We start from the raw sequence: 26,349 nt of genomic DNA on the forward strand, positions 1-26,349 counted from the left end.
TGAGTCCCTACCTTTCTTTTTGGAGTCTTTCTTTGTGCTGGTTTTAACAGCCACTTGAAGTTCTGTCTCAGTTGACATCCTATATCCTTAGTCCTCTTCACACAGATCCAGGGTCTCGGTCAGGCTCATTTAGAATGTCTCTCCAAGAGAATAATCTAGCCTTTCAGATACTATAACCCAAACAGTTCATCTCATTCACTCCTTTCGAGTGCTGTTAAAGAAGGAAACAAAAAGTAACAGTCATTTTCTGAGTTTAAAACATCTGAAGAAAAAAAAAAAAAGAAACCATTGCAAGCTTACTGAGGAAGAAGGCTATGAAGTTCTCTGTCTACAGAGTCAATGGCCCACAATTGTACATGCTTAAATACAGTCATCTAGTCCTGTTCGAGATGTTTTGGCATCTCTGAGATGTCTTCACAGGCTAGATACACCACATAAGCGGCACGGAAGACCTGTACTTCTGGAGGACAAAGGCTATGATTGGGAAGTAGCTGGAAAGTCACCAAAAGCAAAAAATTCTGCAAGGACTCAATTCTTAAATGCAGCAATTCCAACGTAAAAACATACTGCCAGACAGTAAGTTCAGATTTTTACTCCTCAAACACTCTTTTAATGCCATCGTTCTCCTTGAACAACGACAAATGAAAAATGTATTCATTAGTCATACTGAGAACATCATATTTTGCCACTCCTCTTGCTTACAATAATGTCTCTCGTATAAAAGAATCTGCCTCCACATGAGCAAAGCTGTAATTCTTAACGCCCATCTAGTCATTTTTCTTGCAGAGAACCCTGAAAATACAGCTAATTAAACCTTACAGTTTCCACAAAATACAAACGGGCTAGGACTGTTCACATGGGGAAAAAAGATAACATTTAGAGAGCAAGCTACAGCTTTACGTAACGTGTACGTGCTGGGGAGATACAGAAAGGCACCGGCCGTGAACCCACAGGAACGTGCTGGAGCAGCACGAGGGAGGCAGGCTGTAAGCAGGACTGCGCATGTACGGGCTGTGGAGGCAAAGAATGCACAAAGAACAAACAACCAAGCAAAGACCAAACCAGTACTCCAACTGCTGGTCCTTCTTGCTTTGAAGGATGAGCCACCCACTTCAGGCAGTCTGTTGAGGGCAGAGGCCCACACCATCCTGAAGCCATTTGTCATGGTGTCCCCTCACCAAATGCATCTTCTTATGGCTCTCACTTTACGTGAAAAAGTTCTCATTATTAGCACAATTACAGCAAAGTCCATCTGGTCTGCCTGAACAGCTGCCCAGTTATTAAATAAGCATTTAATAAAGAAATTAACCCAGCAGATCAGCTGGTTAGCTGGCCAGAGATTAACTACAGTTAAGAGTTATTTACTAACGTCCCTTCTCTGCCATTTAAGAAAGTAGTACACTGCAAACATTGAAATAATTCTGACAGTTTAAATTTCTCCTCACAGTAAGGGCTGTGAAGCCACTAGTACTTTCAAATCCAGGCTCTTTTAGCATTTTTTAATGCTTCAGTAACATTACGCTGCCACGCACCGTCTGAAGTGATTTAATATTGCTGAAGTGTGTCAGGGGCTTTCTTTAATAAGCTCTTCAAATCTGTCTGTGTATTATAGAACATTCAAAGATAGCTTTTCAAAATCTGCTGAACTGATGTTGAAATACAAAACTCCCCATTCCTCCTCTCCGGAGCCTAGGTAATTGTTGCATAGCGAAAAAGGAGGAAAAATAAAGCAACTCAAAAATCTAAGCTGCAGTGCTTGCTAAAAACCCCTTCTTGGAAAACCTGAATACACTAAAAGCATTTTGATTAACATTCTTAGTTAAGAAAACAGTAGAAAAGGACAAAGCAAACGGGCGTTGATCAAAGAGAGAAAAGCCATACGGTAGCAGCCTCAAAACTGACACTCTTTCAGGGTCTGAAGTGCTCTTTGGACAGGTCCACGGCCAGGGAGATGTCTCTCCCCCAAACATGGTTACGGTGGGACACCACGTGCAGCGATCGCTCGGTCCCAGCGCATTCCCTGCCAGGGAACCTCCTCACCCTACCGTCGACAGAGCTGCTCCTCACTTACGCTTGAAATCCCCCCGGCAAACAGGGAGGGAAGCGCTGCAGAGAACAGATGTCCCTCGCAACCCCCATCTCCTCCCCTCCCCCTGCACACAACCCAATTTAATAATATTTAGTTTTACGGCACAGGAGGGACGCATCAGTCTTTACAGCTCAATGGCACTTACTTAAAGCATCTCTCAAGTCACAGCTGGATTGACAGTTTATTCTTCTAGAATTTGGATTTATATTTACCCAAAGGTTAACCACATAACTCACAAGAAGCACTAATACGAACCACTTAACAAAGAAAAATATTTATAATAGGTCCATTTATAATAAAACCAAAACAAAGTCGGGGAAAAAAAAATACAAAATACCCCCAGGGTCAAGAGTTAAGCAAGTTTTAATGTCTTGGAAGACTGTTGTGGGTACAAAGCATCAAGAATGCCATCTCTTGTCAGCTACTTTCAACAGGACAGCTGAAATAGCAGCATCTGAAGGCTCTGAATATTTAAAATAACAAAGTATGACCGCTATCTCATTTGAAAATCTCCAGAAAAGCTATATCCCCTCGAGGCTACCCCACTGAGTAATATTTTTTAAAATAAATGCACGTCTATTTTTGGACAGGTTCAGATATTGATTACTTTAAAACCTAATCAGGTCATACACTCGCAGGCTCATAGATCCTTGAATAAAGTAATAGGTGTCTTTGTAAAGGAGCACATAAACATCTGTCAGACGCAAGCTATACTTCAAACTGAATTTGCTACAGAGACAATTCCTCCGAAAGTATAGATCTTTATGTAAGCTACATTAGTAAACTTTCATATACTGTCCACATTTCAGCTGTTTATTACCCAGATGAGAATGGCAGTCAATCTGCTCGTCACCGCAACAGCTTTTATTGTCTCCTCCAATCTAGGTCACCGTTGTTAAATACTATGCTCTTCCAACTGCGGGAAGTACCGCAGCATGTGTTTTATCAATGAGATGCTATTTTCTTTGATCAGCTCTGCCACATTTCTCTTCCTGTTCTAAAGACAAAATTTTGTTAGCTGCATTTAAAAATAAAAAATAAATCCATCATCTTACACATATCCAACTCCAATGATCTTCTTGTGTGTCTTATTACTGCTCCAGCTATTACAGTGTTATGTGCATGCCTCAGCTTTTCCTAAAGAGGATTCAGAGCTCTTCGTTTTAACAGAATACTGACATTTTCTGTTCCCTTACTAAGTGGATACAGCAGGAACACAATCAGCGCATTCTGGAATTAACTGGCTTTTAATTCCAGAGAGAAGTCTTAAGCTTGCATTCTGTATTACTCCTACGCCGGCATAAAACCTAAAGCCTTAGTGAAGAAATATTTTTGTAAATTCACTTTGCAGCTGGGATTAACACAGGTTGGACCTTTTATCCACAGGGAACTCGATCACATGCTCCACCCACCTCCCCCACGCATTTGTAAAACAACAATTTCTGTCAAATCATTTGTCTTCTCAAACACGCTTGAGTGAGCTCATGACGGGGTTATTAGGCGACTTCCCCTGGCCCGAGTTATGAAGGAGGTCAGACAAGACGATCATAATGCTTCCCCTCTGGCTTTGTAACACATGAATTTATTAATTTTCTTCAGGGCTTCAAAACTTAAGAAGTTCCCTCCTCTGAAACCGGTTTCCATCTGCTTACATAAAGGGAAAGCAGTCTTAGAAAGGATTTGTAACTAAGCCCTGGCATTCCCTAGGTATTTAAGTTCCCCACAGCCCTAAAGTGGGATTTGACAAGAGGATGGTATCCTACACCCTGGTTTGACAAAACAAAAACCATACTACCATCTTCAGCTCTTGTTTTTACGCCTCCAGTCCTGCAATTTATTTCCGTTCCTCTAAAGCACCCAATACAATCATCTGTTAGGGAACGTTGACGCCCATGACTTTGCAAGTGTTAAAGCCCAAACATATTTAAAAAAGCAAAATATAAGTGAAAAAATTATTTTTCAAGTGCTGTGATACTGGAATACTGAGAGCAGTTCAAGCAGGAAGGACTGCCATCCAGGAAAAAAAGCGTTCCTCATCAACTTCTCGTCTGACCATGAAACCTAACAGAGAGGACTTCAGTGGGACCACACACAGACGGTGGTGAAACTCATCCTTGCCACCAGTGCCCTTTGTACCCTCCAGAGAGAAGACATCACGAAATCATCTGAAGCTGCTCTCGCTATTTTGAACTCACCAGCTCATGCCCCTCACGGTCAGGTCTTGCAGACATTCCACGGGAAGCTACCCGGTTATCAGAGTGTGAACCTTTACAGAAGGCACTACACGAATTCCAAACTGAAACCCAAGGGATTGGGCCAAAACCCCCTGAAATATTTCAGTTAATAAGGCCTACAAGTAAGAACCAGAAAACGAGAAAGACAAGGTAGAAGAGAGAGCTTAAGATACCGACATGGAGGAGAAAATGAGGAGGAAAAGAAAAGCAAACAGGAGAAGATGTCTGTGTAGATACTTCATTAAAGCAAATTCTATAACAATGTGTTTAGTGGCAAAATCTAAGCCAGCTCATGCATTAAAATTCCAGCTAGCCTGCAAAACAAAACAATCTCCATCAGAATGCTGCATGTGCCCAGTCTCTCTTCTCTGGTTTTGCACCCTCCTCCTCCTGCCACCTCCCAAAGTCACACGGCAAGCAAAGAGTCGGAATTGCCTCCATATTCCACACTTAGCTTTGCTTGCTCTAAAAGGAGCAAGTTCTCCCCTCCACCTCTAATTTTCTCTATATTAGGATGAAGGGAGGGGGTTTATGTGCTTTATCATGCTGCCTGTACCATGTCTGTACTGAGACACCAGAACAACACTGCCCAGTTAACCCTTTTTAATTCTTCCAGCATCAGAAAACTACTCAGTACTCAAACCACAACATTCAATGTCCCTTTGTATACAGTTGCTCTTTCTTTAACTGTATTTACAACATACTTCTCTTACCTCCTGAAAACAAGAAGGTCCTTCTTTAAAAAATCTAAGGTAAATAACACGTTTTATTAAATTTACGGTGGCTTACAATGTGCTTAATCAGTCTATCCCTAGGGCATCCTTCAGGCGTGCTACCCAGTTCCTCAGATGGTGGAAACAGCACCATTGAAGCTGATTTACCTCTAGAAGAGCATCTTGCCAAAAAATTGACCTATAAAATATTTCCAAAGTAAGATGTTTATTAGCATTCCGATGACAGCAGGAATAATTACTAAAATTCCTCCTGGAAATCACTCCGTATAGCGGAGAACACTACACTCCACCTCACTAATTATTCACCAGAAGTGCTGTGAATTTTCTACTCATAGAAAATGCTGACTAGGTTAAAAAGATGCTTTTCAGAGGAATGAATTGATTTCATCAACATTTTTAATGGGAAATTACTAATGTTTCATGTTGATATTACAATTTCTATTTCATATTATAGAGGATAGCATTCTGGAAACAAAGGCAAGACAGAAAACATCGACCTCGCTGTAACAGAATTTTTGAAATATTCAGAAGTATGCCATTTTGCATTCAGGAAAAACTACATGATGTCAGTTCATCATTTCTCTGAGGAAGGATATTCAAATGCTGTTAAGGAAGAACTGCTATATTTGAGCCAGTCACTAAAGACCAATAGAAAAATATTTGTATTTTTTTCTTCAATGCTTTCAACATGAAATTTATCCTCTTAGAAGAATTTCTATAACAACAACGTAAAATATTTTTTAAAAGCCAAAAACTAACACAAACAAAAACCCAAAAACCAACCATCCAGCACTGAGAAGTCAAGACTTGCTGCTCTCCCCTGTTCTGCTCTACTGCTGGCCAGAGCTAGCGCTGCGTAATTCCAGCGCTGCTGTACCCCTTTCCAGTTGGTCTCAGCCTGATTTCCAATAATCAGGTATCAGCTTCAGCTCTGTGAAATAACATTTAACATCCCTTCCACAGGTTGTGTTAACACCTACCTCTTCTTTGGGCTAGGCATACACCTGGCAGCGTCATCACGCAACACGAGCAGCGCTCCTTTCAGGAGCCTTGCCACGCCAGAACCGACAGAATCAAACCCCCAGTCAAAATGGAAATGAGAATTATTAAAAACAGCCGTGGCAGCACTGTATGCCTTCAGTTCCCTAAGAAAGCATGCAAGTCTGCTGGACAAGTACATTTGGAGCCTTGAACAAAGTCAGTCAGTCCTAGAAAATGCCAGACACACACAGACTTCCCGACACTCTCCCGCCAGACCCCGGGAAGGCAGCAATACACAGGCTGGCGTTCGCTTCTCCTCTGCTTCTGTGGCAGGGAAGGTGACTCCAGCCCAGGGAAGAACAAAACCCCTGAGTGCTGAGGGCGTAAACACAACACACATTATTCGTTTAAGCATATTTTTCTGCTCCGAGATGCAAAACTCCACTCAAAGTGCTATTTGTAAGCTCTGGCGGGGTATTACATAAACAAGAGCATTGCCACTGAAGGGGACAGGTTTAAAAACTTCACATCACCCCTCCAACACCGAGAGGCTGCTATGTTACCAGGTAACGCAGGAAGATTGGACTAGAGAGTCCCCGTGCTCACAAACTGAATTACCTAAACGCTTTTCCTATATGAATTGCGTTACACCAAGGCTTTACGACACCCAGATTACTACACTGCTGACCCTGAAGCAGAAAGGAAAGAGAATTTCTGATAACGTTGTGTAAGAACAAACGAGAAACAAAACTCACAACTGCTACCAATACTGCCCAGGCGCAGCCCCACTGCGACCCGAGTCCCACGGGCAGAAAGCTGCCTCACCTCCACTGAAGTCAATAAAGTCACACCAGCACAAAATCAATAGCGTTACATTTGACTCTTACTGGCGTAACTCCATCGATTTTAATGGAGCTGGAGTTACACCAATTTTATGCTGGTGGATCTGCATCAGCGTCAGTGAAGTTATGCCGGCGTGACTGATGTAAACACCACCAGACCAACCAGCCCCTGTATGTCTAAAATTCAGTGTCATTAACTCTAAAGCAAGAGGAAAATGCAAATCTGTACGTTACCAAAGCAGGGTCTTTGGAATTTATTTTGCAAAGCAGAAGAGCAGCTCTTTCGCGATCCTCTCGACACCAAAGAAACAGAGCGAAGACTAAGAAGGGAAAAAGGACAAAGTACACAGTTGGGATCACAGTATTCTGTAATTAGAGTTGTTAAATGATTACTAAAGCGCGGTGGTGCAATCATCACGCTGAAGGAAAGGGAGAAGTACGCAGTGAGGAGCATCACCAGGGAGAAGGTAAAAGCAATGTCAGAGACACTACGTTTTATATTTAAATGCAAATTCCTCAGAAGCAGAATCTGTGCCTTCTAATTGGAAGAAAAGGTTATGGAATTAAATGTCTCACATCTTGGACAGCTCAGCATGTTTTTAAGTGGTACAGTAAGTTAAAGTCAACTTATTCATCTCCTGTCCTTTATAGAAATATCTTAATACAGCCCTGTAAAAAAAATAAAATTCAATATTACTTCCGTAATATTGCAAGTGAGACTGAACTGGGACTCATCCTCTCATTCATTTAAAATAAAATATAGCAGAATACCGACACAAGATCCGACTTAAGCTGTATTTTGAAGTCTGAAGTGGAGCTTGAAGCGATGCTTTATGCTGGCCTTCTTCAACAGACATGAATTTTGCACCAACTTTTTTGGGTTCCTTTGAGATTCGCTTAGCCACACAAATTAACCTATACACTCTTCGCTTCAATTTTCTGAATGCTTCCTGACATTGCAGCAAAGCCAAGCAAACTTTCCTAACGTCAAGAACAATAACAAAACCATATGCCAGGATCTTTATTCACTGCTATTTTTCAACACTCAGCCCTTGTTCTCTGACAGTTAAGTATTAGGAAAGCTAATCAGAGGACTTCACCTTGCTGTAAACGGACTTTTGATTTATTACACCAAACCCAACCACCAGATTTCTACCAAAGTTCATGGACTAGCAGAGCAAAGGCAAAAACGCCTTTGGCACTGTAAAAAGGAACGTACACATACAAACAAAAATTGTTTTCACATTGCTGTTCCACAACCAACAAATTTCAGTATTTTAAACAGTCTAGTAAATGAGTTTTAGCTACAGAAATACTTTTGACAATTCCATTTGAATATTCCAGTCTTCAAACCAGCTGTGTCACTCACGAAGGTAATTCCACACAACTGCAGGCAGACATCTAAATGATACCAAACAGACGTTTTTGAGAACGGCTGCTGGATTTTACTGGAGAAATTTCAAGTCATAACTAACTTTCTTGAATTCACTTAGCTGTTCTCATCTCATTTGCGAATGTTGTGCCTTGTATCTGATTATGTTACACACTGCTCCACAAATGCCTCTGCTTTGTATCAGTAAGAATGTTAACAACTTCAAACGGGCAGAAGCACTTCCCATAAGTCAGGCTCTACGCATTTTCTGTTTGTGGGTAGGATTCAGCAGTGTTTCTAAGTAATAAAATACAGCACTCTTCCCATACCTGGAATACATGAGAGGTTGCCCAGGGAGGTGCTGGATGCCCCATCCCTGGAAACATTCCAGGCCAGGTTGGACAGGACTCTGAGCAACCTGATCTGGTTGGAGATGTCCCTGCTCCTGGCAGGGGGGACTGGATGGCCTTTAAAGGTCCCTTCCAACCCAAACCATTCTGTGATTCTGTGAGTCTATATTCTAAAGGGGGAAAAAAAACCACCACCCAACAATCTAACCCTTGAAACTGTGTGGGGCAGAGAAACATCCGTCCAGGGAAACACATCGGTCTCCACTCTGCTATAACCATCCAGCTGGAGAGGTCTACATGACCATATCGTGCATTTACAGAAACAAAGTCTAGATGACCAGCTTAGGGACCCTGTAAAAAGAATTACTTAAAATAAATAAATAAATAAATAAAAACAATCAAGCCACTGCCAAGCTAAAATGTCAGAAAAAAAAATATTCTTGATTATTCAGATGGGGAACTCTTAAGCATGTACCATGTACTTAGGTACATGGACCAGCACAAGGGGTAACGCATCACAAAACCATGCTTATTTTCTAAGCATTTTTAAAAATCACCCAAGTAGCATGCAGTGAGGAACCATTCACCTTCTACTGTCATGCTACAGTTTATTCTCTCTTGGAAGCAATTACAGGACAAATGCCAAGCTACAGAAGGTATTTTTCCAGCAGCAGCATCTGGCTTCTTGGCAGACTCCTCAGGCAATTTTATCGGAAGCTTTAGAGATGCTATTGGGTCAGTCCTGGTTACATTGCTCATGAGCTGTCTGGCAGTTTCCTCTTCCTAGATGTCATAATCCTTCTGATTTACCTTGAAGGAATTAGCACACTTTTATCCATTTCAAAAACAGTTGGCCTGCAAGGCATTTACAGGCTAGCTACAGAGACACAGTAAAAATCACTGGTATAAACCTGCGTACCTTCGAGCCAGCAACATTTCGGCATCCATTGCCTAATGCATCATCAAGAAAACAAGTAAGCCATGCAAAAACTGCATGTATGTGCGTGTGTCTTACTGGTAAATTGAATGTATTCCTTATGATTAAAGGAAAAACATCAGATGCATGAAAAATTAGTCAAAGAAAAAAGGTAAGCTGGGGCAACAGTAAATCTGTGCCTTTATTTATAATATGAACTGCTCTCACACAGTGAATGTAGTACTGTGCTGTACCCCGTGGTAAAGGACAGTGCATGTGAAGGCGCAGAATGCTTCTGGCAGACAGCAAGCGTAAATTGAAATACAAGGGGATTCGCTAAGTCAATGGAAGGAAAACAATTTCTGAGAATCTGCTTCTTGCAACTCCTCTGCCAAACGCACCGTCTCTGAGGGCAGAAGGGGCACGTGGAAGTACAGACAGCCTAGGTCCTTCTCCCTCTCCAACCCCAGCAGCTAAGATCTGCGTTATTCTGCAGCTGCAATCATGATTAATCCTCATCCAGCCCGATGAAAGACAGGATGCTGTCTTCACCCTCCCTCTTTGCATACCAACGAAATCAAGTCCACTGCAAAAAGGCTTGATGTCAGCTTATAGCAGCCCTCTAGAATTAATACAGAGAAAGGGGACAGATTCTATAGAAGGCACATATATAGTCCAAAAGCAGATGTGTTCATCACTACATGACTTTCACACAAAGATATGCCTGGATATTCTCTTGTTCCTCCCCCCCCCCCAAGAGTTTTCAGAGGTTAGAGTAAGAAACTCCCACAAAATCCTTTACCAGATTATTTTCTAGGAAAAGAAGTCCTAATGCCCAAAGGTAAATATTACAGGCACAAGAAACGTACTCAGTAATTTAATAAAGGGCTATGGATCTTGGATTTTCAGTAACAGGAGTACACTGAGCAACATAAGAGAAGATTGACAGCACTAAGAAAGATACACACATCCAGGTCAAACAAAAAGTCTGTCATCAGCAGAGTGCAACTAAATCTAACCAGACACAGAATTCAGACTTGGCTAATGCAAATTGACTAATATAATTCCATTTTGTGTAGGGCAAAACGTATTCTGATTACAGGCCAGTGGCGCTCGCAAGTTCTAAATCTAGGTATTGTTAGGGCCAGGTGAACCATTAAGTGAGCTAACCTGAATTTTATCCATATCAAAGATTTGTCCTGTCCACAAATTAATTTCTCAGATTTAAGTCACATATTCACTCTCATTACTTCACACTTCTTTTGCATATCCCCATGCATTAATTAAAATTTTTGCAGAATCACAGCACACACTGACAACGCAGCCTGGGTTTTCAAGTGCTGTGCAATGGCATACACCGAAAAATCAATTATTTAGGCTCCAGTACCTGAACAGAAGTTACTGGCACGCTAGAGACCAAGCCATCTTTTAGAGGAGACGCAGCACAGATTCCCTTGTTTACAAGCTTGCTTCTGCAAAGTATTATCTCAGTGATCAGGTGAACATTTGAATACATGCTGAAGACTAAACTTCTACTGATGCCCGAGATTTCAGCGACTACGCAAATTAAACGGAAGTTGCACACACAGGTAGTGTAGATGCAAAATATTTTTATAAACTTGGTTATATTGGTCCTTATGAGACTTGGTCAGAGTCTCAACAAGGCCTGTAAGTTGAGAGAGCAACCAGGAATAGCCATCAAACGAGCACCCTTCAGTACAGCAAAAAAAAAAAAAAATTAAAAGTATAAGTAAAATATTGACCTACCTTGTACACTGCTCTCCTGAAACACCTGGTACACTTAAAACAGTGTACGTTATATTCAGGGATAATATAACTCAGTCTGAAATAAAGACTCTGCTATAATGAAAAACTTAGTGGCTTAGCCAGTCGAGTTTAAAGCCAAAAGGCGAGGAATACCTAATCCAGTTAAAATGAGAGGGAATTTAGGAATGCAGAATTTAATTACTGTACCTGGAGGGCAGCCAGGACCACTGGGTTAAGCACCCACCATGGGAACTGAATTGACCACCAGCGCCCAGGCCACGGCTCTGTTTCTCCTTGGCGCAGGCCCTTCAGCTGAGCCCCAAGGGAGAACGCCAGCTCCTGAGCCACAGCATTCCCAGTGCTTCCTTGGGAGCTTCCTCGGGGTGCCCAGCATTCGGCAGGCCCAGCCCTGTGAGCTCAGACAGGCTCTCAGGACAGCATGGTGAGACTGTAGATGACGTTCAACTACAGCCGTTCGGATAAATACGCGGTTGGTGAAGTTATTGACTACGTGTCACTTCAACATTTTGGTTTGTTTTGCTTTTTTTTCACTGCCATAGCAGGCAGCAATAATATTAGTTTTGGAAAACAAGCGATGTTTGTGTTACCCATTCAAGTTAATTAGTGAAAATAATGACAGAGTTACAAAAATCAGAGATGATTAAGAACTTGAAGACCATCCTACCCATTTCTCTGCCAAGGAGGATTTCTGAACAGCACATTCTTCTGTTCCTCATCAAACTTTTTAAATGACGCCAGCAGCGAGAGTCACATCTCCTTCCTTCAGAGGCGTTTGCACATCCAGACTGATTCAGAGGAAGAAGCACAACCCGGGAACAGAGGTTCTGCCAACTTCATAAGATTATTCTGAGCGAACTGCCAGGAGATTATCTCCAGCAATTACTCTCGTCCCTTACTGCACACACATTCCAAATACCTGTAATCCTCAGATAGCTCGGCTTTATCAGCGTTAAACCAATCTATCCCCTTTAGGTAAGATCTAATGGTAAAATCACATACCACTGGGTTTATAACCCAGACTATTACAGTCTCCATTATTCAATATTGCTTATTATTTTGTACTTACAGAGCCAGGGAAATGTGATTTTATTGCTTGCAAATCATTCTTACATTAGTCTTGCGCTGTTATAACTTCACCCTGCTTTTCCAGATAAGCTTTTCGCTGTCTGCATATTTAAATAGTAACTCTAATTATCCCTACTTGATTGCCCTCCTCATGCAAAGCCTCTCCACAGTATCATCTGCAGCAAATTCTTCATCATACTTAGATTTTCTATTTAAAACCCAAGATAGATCATATTCTTTAATTTTAGTAAGAGTACAGTTGTTTTTTTTTTTTAAATATACACACTGGGTTCCATTTTCAGATACCTTTTTTCCAAAAAAACAGTGAGAAGGGCAGATTACTGATTATTACAATGGTGATAGTAACAGTACAGAACAGTGTCTAGCAAAAAGTCAACTGAAAAAAAAAAGGAAAAAAAAGAAAAAAAAAAAGACCATTGACATGGTATCAGATCAGCAAATGGAAGTTTGGTTCATTATCTAAAAATATTGCATCTTACTATGCTCATAAGAGTTTTGTGGATTTATTTCCCATCACAGTTGCAGAAAACACTTCATACCTCTACTCCACAGGTACACAGAAGCTACACGTGGCTGCACAGCAGCTACAATTCATGCTACTTTATGCATTAACTCAGGTAACTCATTCAAAGACATGCACATTACAGTAGCCCAAAACACAAAAATAAAATTTGAGTAAAAACTAATATTTCTCACAATAATTTCATTAGTATTTCTGGTCATTTTTGTAGAGATTTCGCTATTTTGGTTACTGACGAGGTATTCTGGTTTAATTATAATGGTGTTTGATAACGCCATGTGTTGTCAATGTTGCCTGACATCTCCCATTACGAATTCTCATTTTAGCGAAAACAAAGCGTATCTAGTGGAGCTGAAATCTTCAACGCCACGTAGCAAAAGGAACGACACATACACCTCAGTCTCCAAGACCTCATCCTGCTGCCCTGAGGCATAAGATCATCCCTCCCTCCTCCTGTCACTAATCAATAAAGTTTCCTACAGATAACGACTGCCTTCATCATGCAATCCTGATTTTGATCCTCCAGTACAGATCTGGTCTGTTTCTGAGAAGAAAAGTCACTATATGACGGCATACACAACTTTGCTTTCAGTTATCTTCCACCTAGACAATAAGTTTTGCATTTCTTTACTGATGCGCTTGGCTCTGTAGCAGTGAGTTACATTTTCATGCATGTGTGTAATAACATACAGGAAAAAGAGGCAACCGCAACCATATTGCAGTGTCTTCTTGAATTCAGCTTGCAAGCTGCATTCTTTCAGCACCTACTCCTGCTGAAGTTACCTTCGCAATATGTGAGAAGAGTCTGGCAGAAGCGACTTGTCTCTCAAAGACGACTTTGGCACAGAAGGATAGGAAAGAAAAGCAGGGGGTCCAGTTGTAGCTGTAGCTTTCAGGCCTGTTTGTGTCAAAGCAGCATCAAACAGTGCTTGGAAAGACAAAACACAGTCTTGAGACCCTAAATGCTTACAGAAGACTTCCATTATTATAGGCAATGCAGTACGTTATTAAATAAAACAAACCACCCACACGAAGACACAGCAGCCCATCTTTGAGCCAAAGACTTTCCTTAGGAAGTGTGACATTCAGTCAAGGAAAAAAAAGCTTCTCTCATCTCCTCAGTTCCTCTCCACAAATGATACACCACTGAAGACTGGTAGTATTTTATCTACCGCTACCTTGCATGTAAGACAAAGCACCGCGGTTGCTCCTGACCCAGCTGGATTCACGTACAACACTGGTGAGAAATCAGGGTGGCAGCGTACTGGTTCTACAAGCTCTGGGAAGTCAATCGGCTGGAGCTGACCTGACCATAAATCAACTGGGAATAAAATTCTGCTGCTGTGCGCATCCAGTGCCAGGATACATGGAGAAGCAGCCTGGCTGAAGAAGGCAAGACTGCTTGGCAGTTTAGTTTCCCATAAGGAGACGCGCTCAAAATCTTGTAACTGCCCACGATGACAGTAGAGGGGTCACGAGGGCGAGTTCAGAACACCGGCAATACAGCCCCTGGTTCAAACAGGCAAGAAAGGATAACCGTCTATGTTCTGGACGGGGTTTTATTTTCCTTTTATTTTCTCCAGATTGATAACTTTGAAAGGAATACACACCTTGAGACCCACAGTAGAGATGTCCCGTTGCAATCTATGCTTTATTCTGCTACAATGCTACAGCTCTCATAAGAGCAGAAGCAAGCGCATCGATTCTGCTGGCTGCGTCCACCCGCGGGCACTGGACCTGCACTGGAGTCACCACGAGGCCAGGGACGGTTTCTCATCGGAGCTGAATGGCTTGGAAACAAGGCGAGGAGAACAACTCTGATAGATCCACAGCGACCTTCACAAAAACCTTCACAAAGTTGGCCGCGACTGAAGAGAAAGTTATATTGGTAACAAATGTATTAGCGGGTTGAACACTTCATATTAATAAAAGCCTTTAAATTCTTTTTTTTCAGCAAGATTCAGCACTCTTGTCGGGACTGAAGTGTACCTGAAGAACAACTGACATCACCAGATCATAACCAAACACAGCGAGGATGCCTAGGCCTTCCAGCAGCAAAGTAACCCTCTGCCAGTTCATCCAAGACCAAAACACAGGAATATTGAGAATATTATTGGAAGAATTATTCTGTTTGAAGCTGAGTAACTCACTCCCAGATTTTTATATGTGCAGTAATTTGATTCTATTTTTATCCATTAAAGAACATTTGGATTAACAGATTGAAAAAGTTCATTCATGGCCTTACATCTATATGACTTACAAACCTTGCCTGCTGCTGCCCGTACAACTCACAAAACCAAGGCAGAAATTACATTTACACGCTCTTGGAGATATTTAAAAATTACCATTAACATGTGTGATTTAATCTCATTTTACTTATGAGTCCAAAGCTGTATCCTGAATGCCATTTCTAAAGAAATCGAGTGCAAATATTACCAAGTTCCAATTTTACTGTTTATTTAAAAATACCCTGACAGCATTCAGGCAAATTAAATTTAAAATTAAACTTAAAGAAAAGTCTTTGCATGCCACCATAATATTTTAGGCAACAGTTTCAAGAAGGAAAAGGCAGAAAACAGACTGTGCTGTACTATAGTTCAAAATAAATTCCTCATGTCAAATGGCATAATTTTTCCTTTTTCCCCATTAAAGAGTTATTTTGAGTCTTCTGCTGAATATATTTACATGCATAATGAAACTTCTTCAGTGGTTCTTTCTGAATTACTATATGTGCTTTAACACTGCATACACTAATAGCGTACACATATACACAAATCCATACATAATCGGGTGCACTCGTGCACACAATATTCATGCAAAAAGAATTAATGGAAGTTTTTGACTGGATGCTACCCCCTGTAAATATTTTAAATGGGAACAGCGCTTACGGCTGGGTTCATTAACTAAAAATGTTGCTGTTGTCTGCACAATTCGTGTTGCTCACTGAAGAATGGATGGCATGTAAAATGCTCATGCGCAGACTCCGTTCTTTCCCATTTACCATCAGAGTCTTTCTCCACTTTCAGTGGTCGCTTACTACAATCCTCATGGAATAACTTGACCTGAGTCCTCACTGAGCATCTGAAAATAAAAGTCTGCAGGCAGTCTTCTCCAAGAAAAAGAAGAGGGAAGAAGAACAAACGAAAACAAAGCAAAGATTTTGAGTGAGCTCCAAACACATATTCTGACCTGTTGTCATGAAAAAATGGTATTCCAAAAGCCACAATCCACTGTGATTGACAAAAATCCCACCTTCCAAGAGAAGAGGCATTAGAGTCGCAGCTAACGTCATTGTAGACAACTCTTCTCACAACTTCAGCTGTTCACACCTTTTTCTCCTTCAGTCCTTTTCGTAAAATCCCTCGCTCAAGACCATCTACAGTCCGAGAGATCTGCTCACGTCCAGTCTGAAAGCTACTCTGACCTCCCGCCCCAACCATGGAATTTCCCTTTATCAATTAAGTTTGGACCTTATGTCCCCATTATAGGTTGACGCAGCACATGATAAACGGATACAGTTCAGAGACTAACTTCAAAACGACATCATTTCTCCAAACTCAACCACTAACACCAGTACAGCCATAACTCCCTAAAGCATCCCAGGACTTCACCCTTCACCCTGTACCAGCTGCCTCTTCTTTAAATACCTAACTACTTTAGAGATGATAAACAGCAATTTATTGCTATTACAGTGTATTACATTTAGAAATACTTACGCCTTTTAAATTTCTGAGCACGTTCATCAGTTGTTCCGTTTCCCTTTTCACAGCAGCACTGTGCTGTATCTGACTTTCCACAGGGCAGAGCTCCCTACGCCTCGGTGCACAAACTATTCTGGTTTCAAAGATGTATTCTATATGGGACAAGTTTTTTAGTAGCAACTTAGTGTCTTTAAATTCTGTTCTGTAGCCTCTGTGTTAGTTTATCAGAGCAGTCACCAAGGCTGGGCACTTTGAGGCTGATGGGTGTAGCTAAGCTAGCCCACTTCGAGCTAATTGTGTTCACTTTAACGTTCTCCTAGCACTGGCAGTCCTCATTCACGCCAAGTGTGAAAGTTTTTAAATTAGCTTTCACAGTTTGATTCACAGACAGCAAATGCAAAATGGCACAGGATTAATTTTTTCCCTCCAAACACAGCACAACATAGCTGAAAGGCTATTTTAGTTCATTTGCTTTAACTATTAGGGAAGATTCACAGCACAGAGAATGCTCCAACAGAGACAAAAGCTCCAGAGGACTCTCAAAGCTTAATATTGCCCCCATTAATTAAAGTACCATACGTTTGCACAGACCTTCCACTTTGTCACTAGATGTTAAAATTGAATTCTAGACCATTTAAGACAAGCCACACTGATTACTGCTTAAAAGATTAACTTATCAATACATTTTCCTCATTCATATTACAAATCACGTTTTCAATATTTAATAAAGACTGGTACTGGACTGTAAACTGGGCTATACAGAATTCCATGTTTCCTTCAGGAAGTACAAATCTTGTCATCACATGTAATCTGACAATGTCTCTTTTGATTGGTCTGCCTTCATTTGCCAAGATACAAGTTAAAAAGAAGCTAGAATATTTAATCACCTATTGCAAAAGTGATTTGGTAACTCCCAGCAAACAACGGCAGAGCAGGATGGAAATTTAGCTTTCCTGGCACTTTTCACTTTCCCAGCAATCACACACTGAGTTTACATGGCCAACTTTTTCAATGCGCAAAGTCTCATCAACAAAACTTTCAAGTACACAAATTTCCCTTTGAGCAAATACAGATGGTGTGTATGAGCCACTCCATCAACAAATAGAAAAGTTCAACACATACAAAACCTGATGAAATACTCTATCCTCAGTCTTCAGAAGAAAAATATCTCTCCAATTTAAGAGGCAGACTAAAATCTCCATTAAGAACTTTGCTCATCTCACCAAAGTACGTGTCAGAAGATTAGACAAATCCCCATTCTTACAATGTCATTCATGCATTCTAGACTGCACAACTGCTGCCTTAGGTAGCAGAAGAAATAACATACAGTGAGATCACAGTCAGCTAACTTCAATGGGAGTCTTTCCATTATCTTCAGTTTTTGCATAAGGTCCCAAGCCCATAATCACTCTAATTCAAAATATTTCTAATACTCTAATAACTCTTATAATCTAACAACTATATCAATAGTGGTAACTCACATCACAGGTGGAAACTATCTTAAAGTATAAAAAGTATTTATAGTTAAATTAAAAAAAAAATTGCATGCACAGATGGATTCTATCTTCATACTTCAGATTCCAGATTTGATACAGCCTAGGATAGGCAGGTCACATCTGACAACCTGTACAGTTAAAGGCCCATCTGTAAATGTCAAAATGTTAGGCACTGAGGTGGATATAATTTACATATCTCTTGACAGGATTCAGGATCCTAATTCAAATATCAACCAGTTCTACAACTATTTTCTACTTTGTGCTTAGAAGTTACATGCTTGCATTACAGCGATCATAAAGATCACCTAGTACCAACCTCTTTCACAGTGGATTTGCAAGCAAAGGACATCAGGAAATCTGAATTTGGTGAAATTTGAAAACAGAAACCACATTGTCTATTTAGTAAAAGATATTTACAGGATATTTTTTAAAATCCTGCAACTCCTCCTCTATTGTGCAGAACTCCAGATAACTCAATGGGACCCAACACAAACGCATCGCTGTCTGCGAGTGGGCAGCCAGAGGCAAGAGGAGAACCTTCACGCACAGGATCCATGACCCAGCTTTGTTTCAGTAGATACTAAAATCTGATGAGTTTGCATTGAAAACCTCCAGTTGCAGCAAGAATTGTCCACACAGAAACCTAAATAATAGGAATGCAGCTTGTGTGGCTGTAACTGAGTCAGACGCTGAGCTGGCCAGGAGAAGGCCGTGCCCGCGAGCGCGGGCCGTGGCGGGCGCTTGCGCTGCCTCCTTAAAACCTGAGCTGGCACAGCTGGCACACGAGCAGTGCTCCTGCTGCCTAGGTTAAAGGTAACTTTGGTACAGCTACAAAGGCCAGAACTGCAGCTCCGCATGGTCATAAAGAGTAATTCAGATAGGCCTTGCCTTTACATTTATTTTATGACATATTTTCTGATGATGCTTAGGCAATAGAATACTTAGGTGAAGCGTCATTGATTTAAACATATCGGAAAATCTAAGTTAACACATACAAAATACAGAACTGAGAAAAGAGATTATTTTTTTTAAAAAAAACTGACTTTACCAATGCCTTTAGACCGTTAGATTTTGTATGTAACTACAGACAGTACAAATCCTTACGACAAACAATCACGACGCTTTACACCCTTAAGTATAACCCAGCCCGCGATGTACAGAACTTCTTCAGCGGTAAACACAACTCAAGTGTTCTCTGAATTAATTTCCAATACTTATAAAGCTTTATCAGCTCAGATGGTAAACAACAACAGTTATTAGAGGGCTAAACTTGTCAGAACTTGCAAAAGAGAGACAATCCAATTGTTACTGGAAGTAATGAATAGACTTTTCTGGTCACTTCATGCCAGACGCTAACAGACATCAGAATCACTAAACAATGCATTCACAGGAGACATCATATGTTTGTGAATATTTATGCTTAAGAAACTTTGAATTCTATCCAAATGTAAATGCCACAGCATAACTGATCAGTCATGATCACCAAAGTCTTCCAGAGTATTACAATTTCTAAAACAAACTTAAGATTGTGAAAAATTCAGGTTTTGGTGAGAGCGAACAGTCAATGGAATATTGGCAATTCCAGAGCGGGGACAAAGCATCCTGTGGGCATGGACAACGCCCCAGTATAAACAAGCCCATGCAGGATGAGTGCATAACACTTTGCGAAGAGGAAGTGCTAAATGTATACATAGGCTACCCAGTCACCCAGTGATGTACAGCACAATCTGACACATTTCAGATACCAGGATTCTGACATTCCAAACAGAGCAGTTAAGTGACAGAAGCAGCATGGCTAAATTTCTTGTGGTCGTTTGAAAGTCTCAGCTAGTACATTTCAACTTTCAGAAATTCGTATGCATTTTAATTTTGAGAAACGAATTACTGTTGATCTCTACTGAACACATGAAAACATCCATGTGCTGATGAAAAACACTCCCCCTAAAAATATTAATTCCATCTGAAAAGTGACATGCATTCTAGACAGGCACAAAGCACAGGCATTCCCATTCTACGGTTACTGATAAAACACACAGCTGCAAGCATCTGCAAACAACAGATTTCCCCCCCCCGCCTCCAGCACAGATATTGGCATCAGTTGGAGGTAAAGAACATGCAGTTTCAGCACGACCTTGGTTATTCTTTAGGGATCTTAGTGGATAAAAACGATTCCTGATATTAAGGACTGAGGACCAAAGCAACTCGCTTGCATCTGAAAGCCATTATGAAATGCGCACAATACACTGTACACTTCCCTATACATTTCAACTGCTTCAGTATTTTTTCCTTCACTTGTTTATTACATTGATTTTAGATTTGGATCCTTAAGCTCTTCAGATGGGCCTTAGTTTTTTCTTTTCTGTGCCCACAGTATGATAGGGACCTTGTTTGTGACATACACCTCTGCTGAAAAAAACATAATATAAATGGAGAAGTGCATTCAGATCTATCCTCAGACAGTAACCCCAGCTCAAAATTATTTCTGACCAAGATGGTTTCTAGAATTTTTCTTTTCTACTAAGTCCTAAGTGAACTTAAATTATAATCTCTAGAATGAAATACTGCCTTTAAGCTACACACCCACTGTCCCAAGGGCACCAGGGAAAATTCTAGGACTGCCAAGGGTGTTTCTTTAACAGCGAAGACGGAGCACAGCTGAAGGCGAGGAAGGTGGGACAAGATGCTGCGAGGCCCAGTATCCTCAAAGCACCTGAAACTAACTGTTGGTAGACAATTGCTTGGGGTTTCCCATGTAACTTCCTACCAACATAAAACATACCCATGTAAAAGTTTATCCTGTTAATGATAACCATAACATCTCCTCTTGAACACATTTTGACAGTTTCAAAATAACACAACATTGATACTTCCGATTTCCTTTTTTTTTTCCTGTTGAAATGCAGCGCATATCCCTTCTGAAACTTCTTCCCCCATGTCCAACTTAAAAGCTCGCTTTTGGCCTCATTAAGACAAAGCTAGGTCTCTGTCCAAACACACCATAAAAGCTCATTCCTTCCTTTCTCACACCTCAGTCACAATCCTAACACCCCTTTCCAAAAAGTTCCTCTTATCTTCTTACCGAAACGTCTTCTCAGCTGCTAAACAAGAGAGACCCAGCAAACACCAGTGTGGCACATGTAGGAGATGAGCAACGCACCTTTGTGCGTTTGGCAGGAACTGGTACTACAAGAGAGACATTAGATACAGGCCTTGCAGGGGTAAAAATTGCTAAACACATGCTCAAATAATTAGCAAAATAATGTCACCGCTTCAATATATTACTTTATATATCGGCTACACCATCTACATATGTGTGTGTATATATATACAAGCCTCTATCTACTTAAGAGAGTCTTTAATAATCCATTAGTATCTCAAAAAGCCCGTGTGGGCTAGACTAAATGCTACCAAAGAAAGAGTTACGCGCAAATAGTCACTCAGTTTAATGTCATTTCCGATCTGTAGCAGCATGGAACAAACACCTTCAAAACAGCTATGCCGGTGGAATGGAGCTGTGCCAATTCACACCGGACCCCGGATCTGTCCCGGTGTACGGTCCCTTCATTCACTCCATTAAATCATGTTTGCCAGCAACTACACTGTACTAATGGGTGCATAAAGCTATTCTGCACCTGTCGATTGCCAAGGCATCTGTGCAAACACAATGAAATGGAAAGAAGCGAAGCAAGGAACCCTACCGTTAAAAATAAACCTAAATCAATACAAATAAAACTTAAGTGCTTGGCAGGTATGGCTGACTTCTGGCTAAGTATAAATGGTATCCAGGCATGCTTTTAGCTCAATACTAAATATTACCAACGTTTAAATAAATCAGTTTATACCTTACCAAACAATATTCTTTGCATTTAACTGTCCTAATGCAGAACAAAGTCAATCTTCAAGTGGCAAATGCTCAAGATGAATGAACATGTTCAGTTTTAGAAAAGTCTGGTTTTCTTTCAAGCAATTACAGAGCTATTTCTGTTTTCCGACTAGATTCAGTGCTATTTTATTTTGATGGCTGGGACAAAATCACCAGTCCTGGTAGAAAATCTTCAGCTCTGCTTTGTTTTACTCTTATTTCCGAGACAACCAGCACAAAGCAACAGCACAAATGCAAGAAGTGGAATTTCCATGAGATGTTACACTTGCATGAGTAGCTGTTATTGCCAGATACGGCAGACAGAATATCAATTTACTCACTGCACAATTTCTAGAAAGCATGACACAGAAGTGAAGGCAGCCTTATCATTACCTGCTTGTTTTCATTTCAGAAAGCTGCTTCCCCTTACCTTAAGTATCTACTAACACTTTTTTTTATTGCAGTTCATCTTGAAAATTAATCATCATGAATTTAAAAACATTTTCTTGCAAATCTGTCAGGTTTGTAGTGCTATTTCATTTGTTATAAGACCACATGACAGATCAGAGCTCTGTATTTGAACATGACATATTTTCACTTCGTTTTGATACCACATTCGAAAATTGTTCCTATCAATCTCTCACTGGAGCCAAAACTTAACTGTCTTGTTCACTGAAACATTAAATGCCAAGTCACACAGATGAATAAAAGCATTTGCAAGTTTAACATCTGCATTTGCAGATGCAAACATTCGCAAAAGTTTCCTGTCAAAAGGGTCCACAGAAGAGAATCCACAAAAGTGAATCAAGTCCACAGTCAGTAACAAAACCAATTATTCCCAACCATTTTGCTCATCAGACTGCACTGAAAGTTAAGAGATTTAATAAACAGGTTGATCTTTAAGTAGAATTTTGGAAGTATCTGCAGTTCTGATTTCCAAAAATATTACAACTTCCACGTATTTGCCAGACTCAGCTTATGCGTCAAGATCCACGATTTTCTGCATTGTTCACTAGCGAGGAGTAAAAAAGCCAAACAAGCAGGTCATATACTTACATTCTGCATAACGCATCATTTTCTCTCTAAACAGTGGCAGCAAACAGGCACATCCAATACTGTATTACTTTCTTCTCTCATTCATGACGATGTCACACACAGGTTCTTTGACTCTGAAAAAGAAGCATTTCCCAGGTTCTAAGGAGAGGGGTACCCCGACCAATCCATCATGCTTTGTGCGCTAATGATAGACTCATGCATAAGAGGCACCAGAAGCAGTCAGAGGCAGCAGGCATGAAAAGGAGTGAATCAACTGTCAAGGGTTGTGATCTGAAGGACTGCAAGGTTGTGATTAGAATTTTCAATCAGGACTTCCACAATTCATCACGCTACAAGGGAAGGGGGGGGACATATTTCTTCATCAGCCCTTTCTGCTATTGGCATAGCAAGTTCTAGGGCACTAAAAAAAAAAAAAAGGAAATCTTAATGTTTTACAGTGATAAGCGAGTACGTTTGAATCTTCAGGGAGTGGAGAGTAAAAGGTTTGCTGGGACTGCATAGCTGCTACTTTTTGTCTGCATACTCAAAACAAAAACAAGATGATTTGCAGCACAGTCTTTCAGATGATGAAAAAGAGAAGACAGCTCTTCCTCCCTCCCCTGTTGTAGGTACGCTTATAGACAGCGGAGCAAGTAGTAGCCCTGGAAACCTTTAGGGATATGAAACGGAATAAAACCCACCAGGAATCCTTCACAGCTAACACACTCCATGAAACTTCAGAAAACAAAAACGCTGTGCTCTTCACAAGGAAAGTATTCTCGCAATCTGTATGAAACCACCTGCGCCGCGTGACAGGGAGCCAACAGTCACATTGCCAAAATGTGGAAAGGACCAGCAAGCCGACTGAGTACGTAAGTTAAGGGTAGTGAAACACAGTGCCTAACTTTGTTTTCCTTATGATATTTGTTTGCCTTGAAAAAGACAATCCCACAACTTCACAGCCTCAAAGAGGACTCGGAGCTCTGCTACAGCCTCCGCTTTAAAACCATGAGAAAGTCACAAAAGCTCTTCAAATGTTTTGCTGCTCCTTCCCCTCCCCTTCTCACCTATGAAACCTAGTAACTCTGTCTCGCTGAATACAAATTTTGTGAGAAGTCATTCACAAGGCAGGAGAAGAAAAGGGGATTGCTGCCTCAGAGAACAAGTCTTCAAAAAAATACCAGCCCAGCAATTTGGAACTGGGCACTGGTGACCTGAACGAAGCGCCGCCGGGAACAAGCGGTCCGTCTCTATCAATGTCACTGCAGAGTCTTTGTCTCAAAATCTGGATCCAAGTGACAGCCCAGGCAGATTAGACATTTATTGAAATATATGAACGAAGCAATATTTTAAAAGGCAATTTTCATGTTAAACTATGAATAATGAACAGTAAAGACAGTTCTTATTTGCATAATTAATGTTTCAGTTATTGATATTCCTTCAGAGGGTCACTAGTCTTTTTTCTCCAAGTTAATTAATTAATAAAGCAACTCCTTTTATGTAGGTAATTGCAATCACTCTAATACTCAAAGGCATGCAAAATATCGGGCACTTTTAAAAAAACGTTGCAACCCTAATTACACAACTATCATTTGCATAAATGTAAACACTGAACAGGTCCATTTAACTCCTGACTAGAAAGAAATGCTTTGAAACTAACGAAAAAGAAATACATAAACTACAGACAAACAGGACAATACGGGAAAGACCACCTTTTGTCCTTACATCACAACAATCGCATTTTCCTTCATGCAAATCTCGGCTTTGAGACAATTTACTGGTAATGGTGCCAATCTGGCCTCACACTTAGCTGAAGATTGCTCTAAGGAGACAGAATAATTTAGGAAATAATAGATGTTTATGGGAAAACAAACACAAACTAGAAAACTGTTACGAAGCAGAGAGCTTTAAATGCTCAGCGTTTTACAGGTAATACAGAACTTTTTCTTTTTGCATTAAGAAATATATAAACAAATCCTGCAAACAGAAGCCTGATCCTACAAAGATCTGTTACAGAAAAACCTACTGCCCGCGGTAAGCCTTACTCAAGCCAGGTGAGACGGTTACTTTGCTCACCAGGCAGAGCTTATCTGCAGCTGCAGCGTATCAGGCATCACGCAAAATTCAACCTGGAAAGGTCTACTGAACGCAGTGCTTGAGGAAAATAGGAAAGCTAAGATGTTATAGCAGTTATGAAAACTTTTTTCCCCCTTCCTCTTTAGAGACAGTACTGAGTGACCAAGTTCAGTACAACACTACAAGCATCTTGATCCACGAGTTAGTTTAAAAGGTGTTTTAAATAGCTGTGAACTATTGTCTCACAAGTCAATTACTACAGCTTCTTCTCTGTAAATCTCAGTCTTGCTCCATTCATAATCCATCAAAACGCCGTACACAAAAAACATTTTAGTGGCCTCTTTCATCATGCCTCTCCTTGATGTGGGAGAACGAATACCGACATCGCCACTTTTACCACATGTAATATTCTTAACCCACTGATAACTTGTACTCATCCCATTTCTGACCCTCTCTATCTGCATCATCACACTTTCCTGTCAAACAGGTATCTTCACGGGGCAGGGGGGGTGGTTCCAGGCTTCCCTACTAAAGCAGTGCCACACAGTTCTCCAAAAGCAATTCTTTTCATGTTAAAATTTCACCTCAAACAAAGCTTTCACAGTACGATTTAATGAAAGAGAAAGGAAGGGACAGAAGATGTTGGTATCTGAGTGCTAACACCACTGACTAGCTGACAACCAGAGTCCCATCATTCTGGTATTTTCTCATCAGAAAACAGCTGCTGCTGTGTCTACCATCAAGCATTCTGAGAGCTAGGTTTCAGGTTTTTTCTGCTTTACGCAGTGCCTAGCACCACCGAGGGAAACTGAAGGGAAGGAGGGCCCTAGTTCACCTCTTCAGTTTGGGGAATGGGATGGCGATATAGGCAAGAAATGCTGGGTTTTGTTTTACGCACTCATCTGCATCCTACCGGCTGCTAAAACCTTGCAAATACTCCTGACAACCTGTTTTCAGACTGTAAATCTCAAGTCTGCTTTCCATTTGAGAGAATATAACGAAATGTGAAATAACCTAAAAGTTGAACGTAATTTCACAGAAAATGGAAATAGATACTCTAGGAAAAACACATTCCAGACTTGCATATTCTCTCTTTTATGTAATCCTCATCCATAATCTTCCAGGGGACTATTTTGATCTCTCGGCAAGCACACCTCTCACTATTTTTCACCACCGTAGATCTTTTGAGCCAGTGGTTGGTTGTGTATTCCACTGGGCATTCCAGCAAACGGTATTCAAAACATGTAGGAGTAAGGAATGCAGGCAC

At 40.8% G+C, this 26,349-nt stretch overlaps 1 protein-coding gene across 2 annotated transcripts in view; it reads right to left on the minus strand.

Moving 5' to 3' along the window:
• The window catches only part of DAB1 (DAB adaptor protein 1), a 137,834-nt gene extending 114,740 nt beyond the window's left edge, over positions 1 to 23,094 (minus strand). For both annotated transcript variants that reach the window (XM_086753275.1, XM_086753274.1), the window contains exons 1-2: positions 23,028 to 23,094; positions 12 to 211 (exon numbers count right to left, since the gene is read on the minus strand). In XM_086753275.1, the coding sequence (XP_086609401.1) occupies positions 12 to 78 (67 nt within the window). In that variant the 5' untranslated portion in view covers positions 79 to 211; positions 23,028 to 23,094. The remainder of the gene's footprint in view (positions 1 to 11; positions 212 to 23,027) is intronic.
• Positions 23,095 to 26,349: the final 3,255 nt, after the last annotated feature.

This window comes from Chlamydotis macqueenii, chromosome 8 (assembly GCF_036417535.1).
Source record: "Chlamydotis macqueenii isolate bChlMac1 chromosome 8, bChlMac1.mat, whole genome shotgun sequence".
Taxonomy (NCBI): Eukaryota; Metazoa; Chordata; class Aves; order Otidiformes; family Otididae; genus Chlamydotis; species Chlamydotis macqueenii.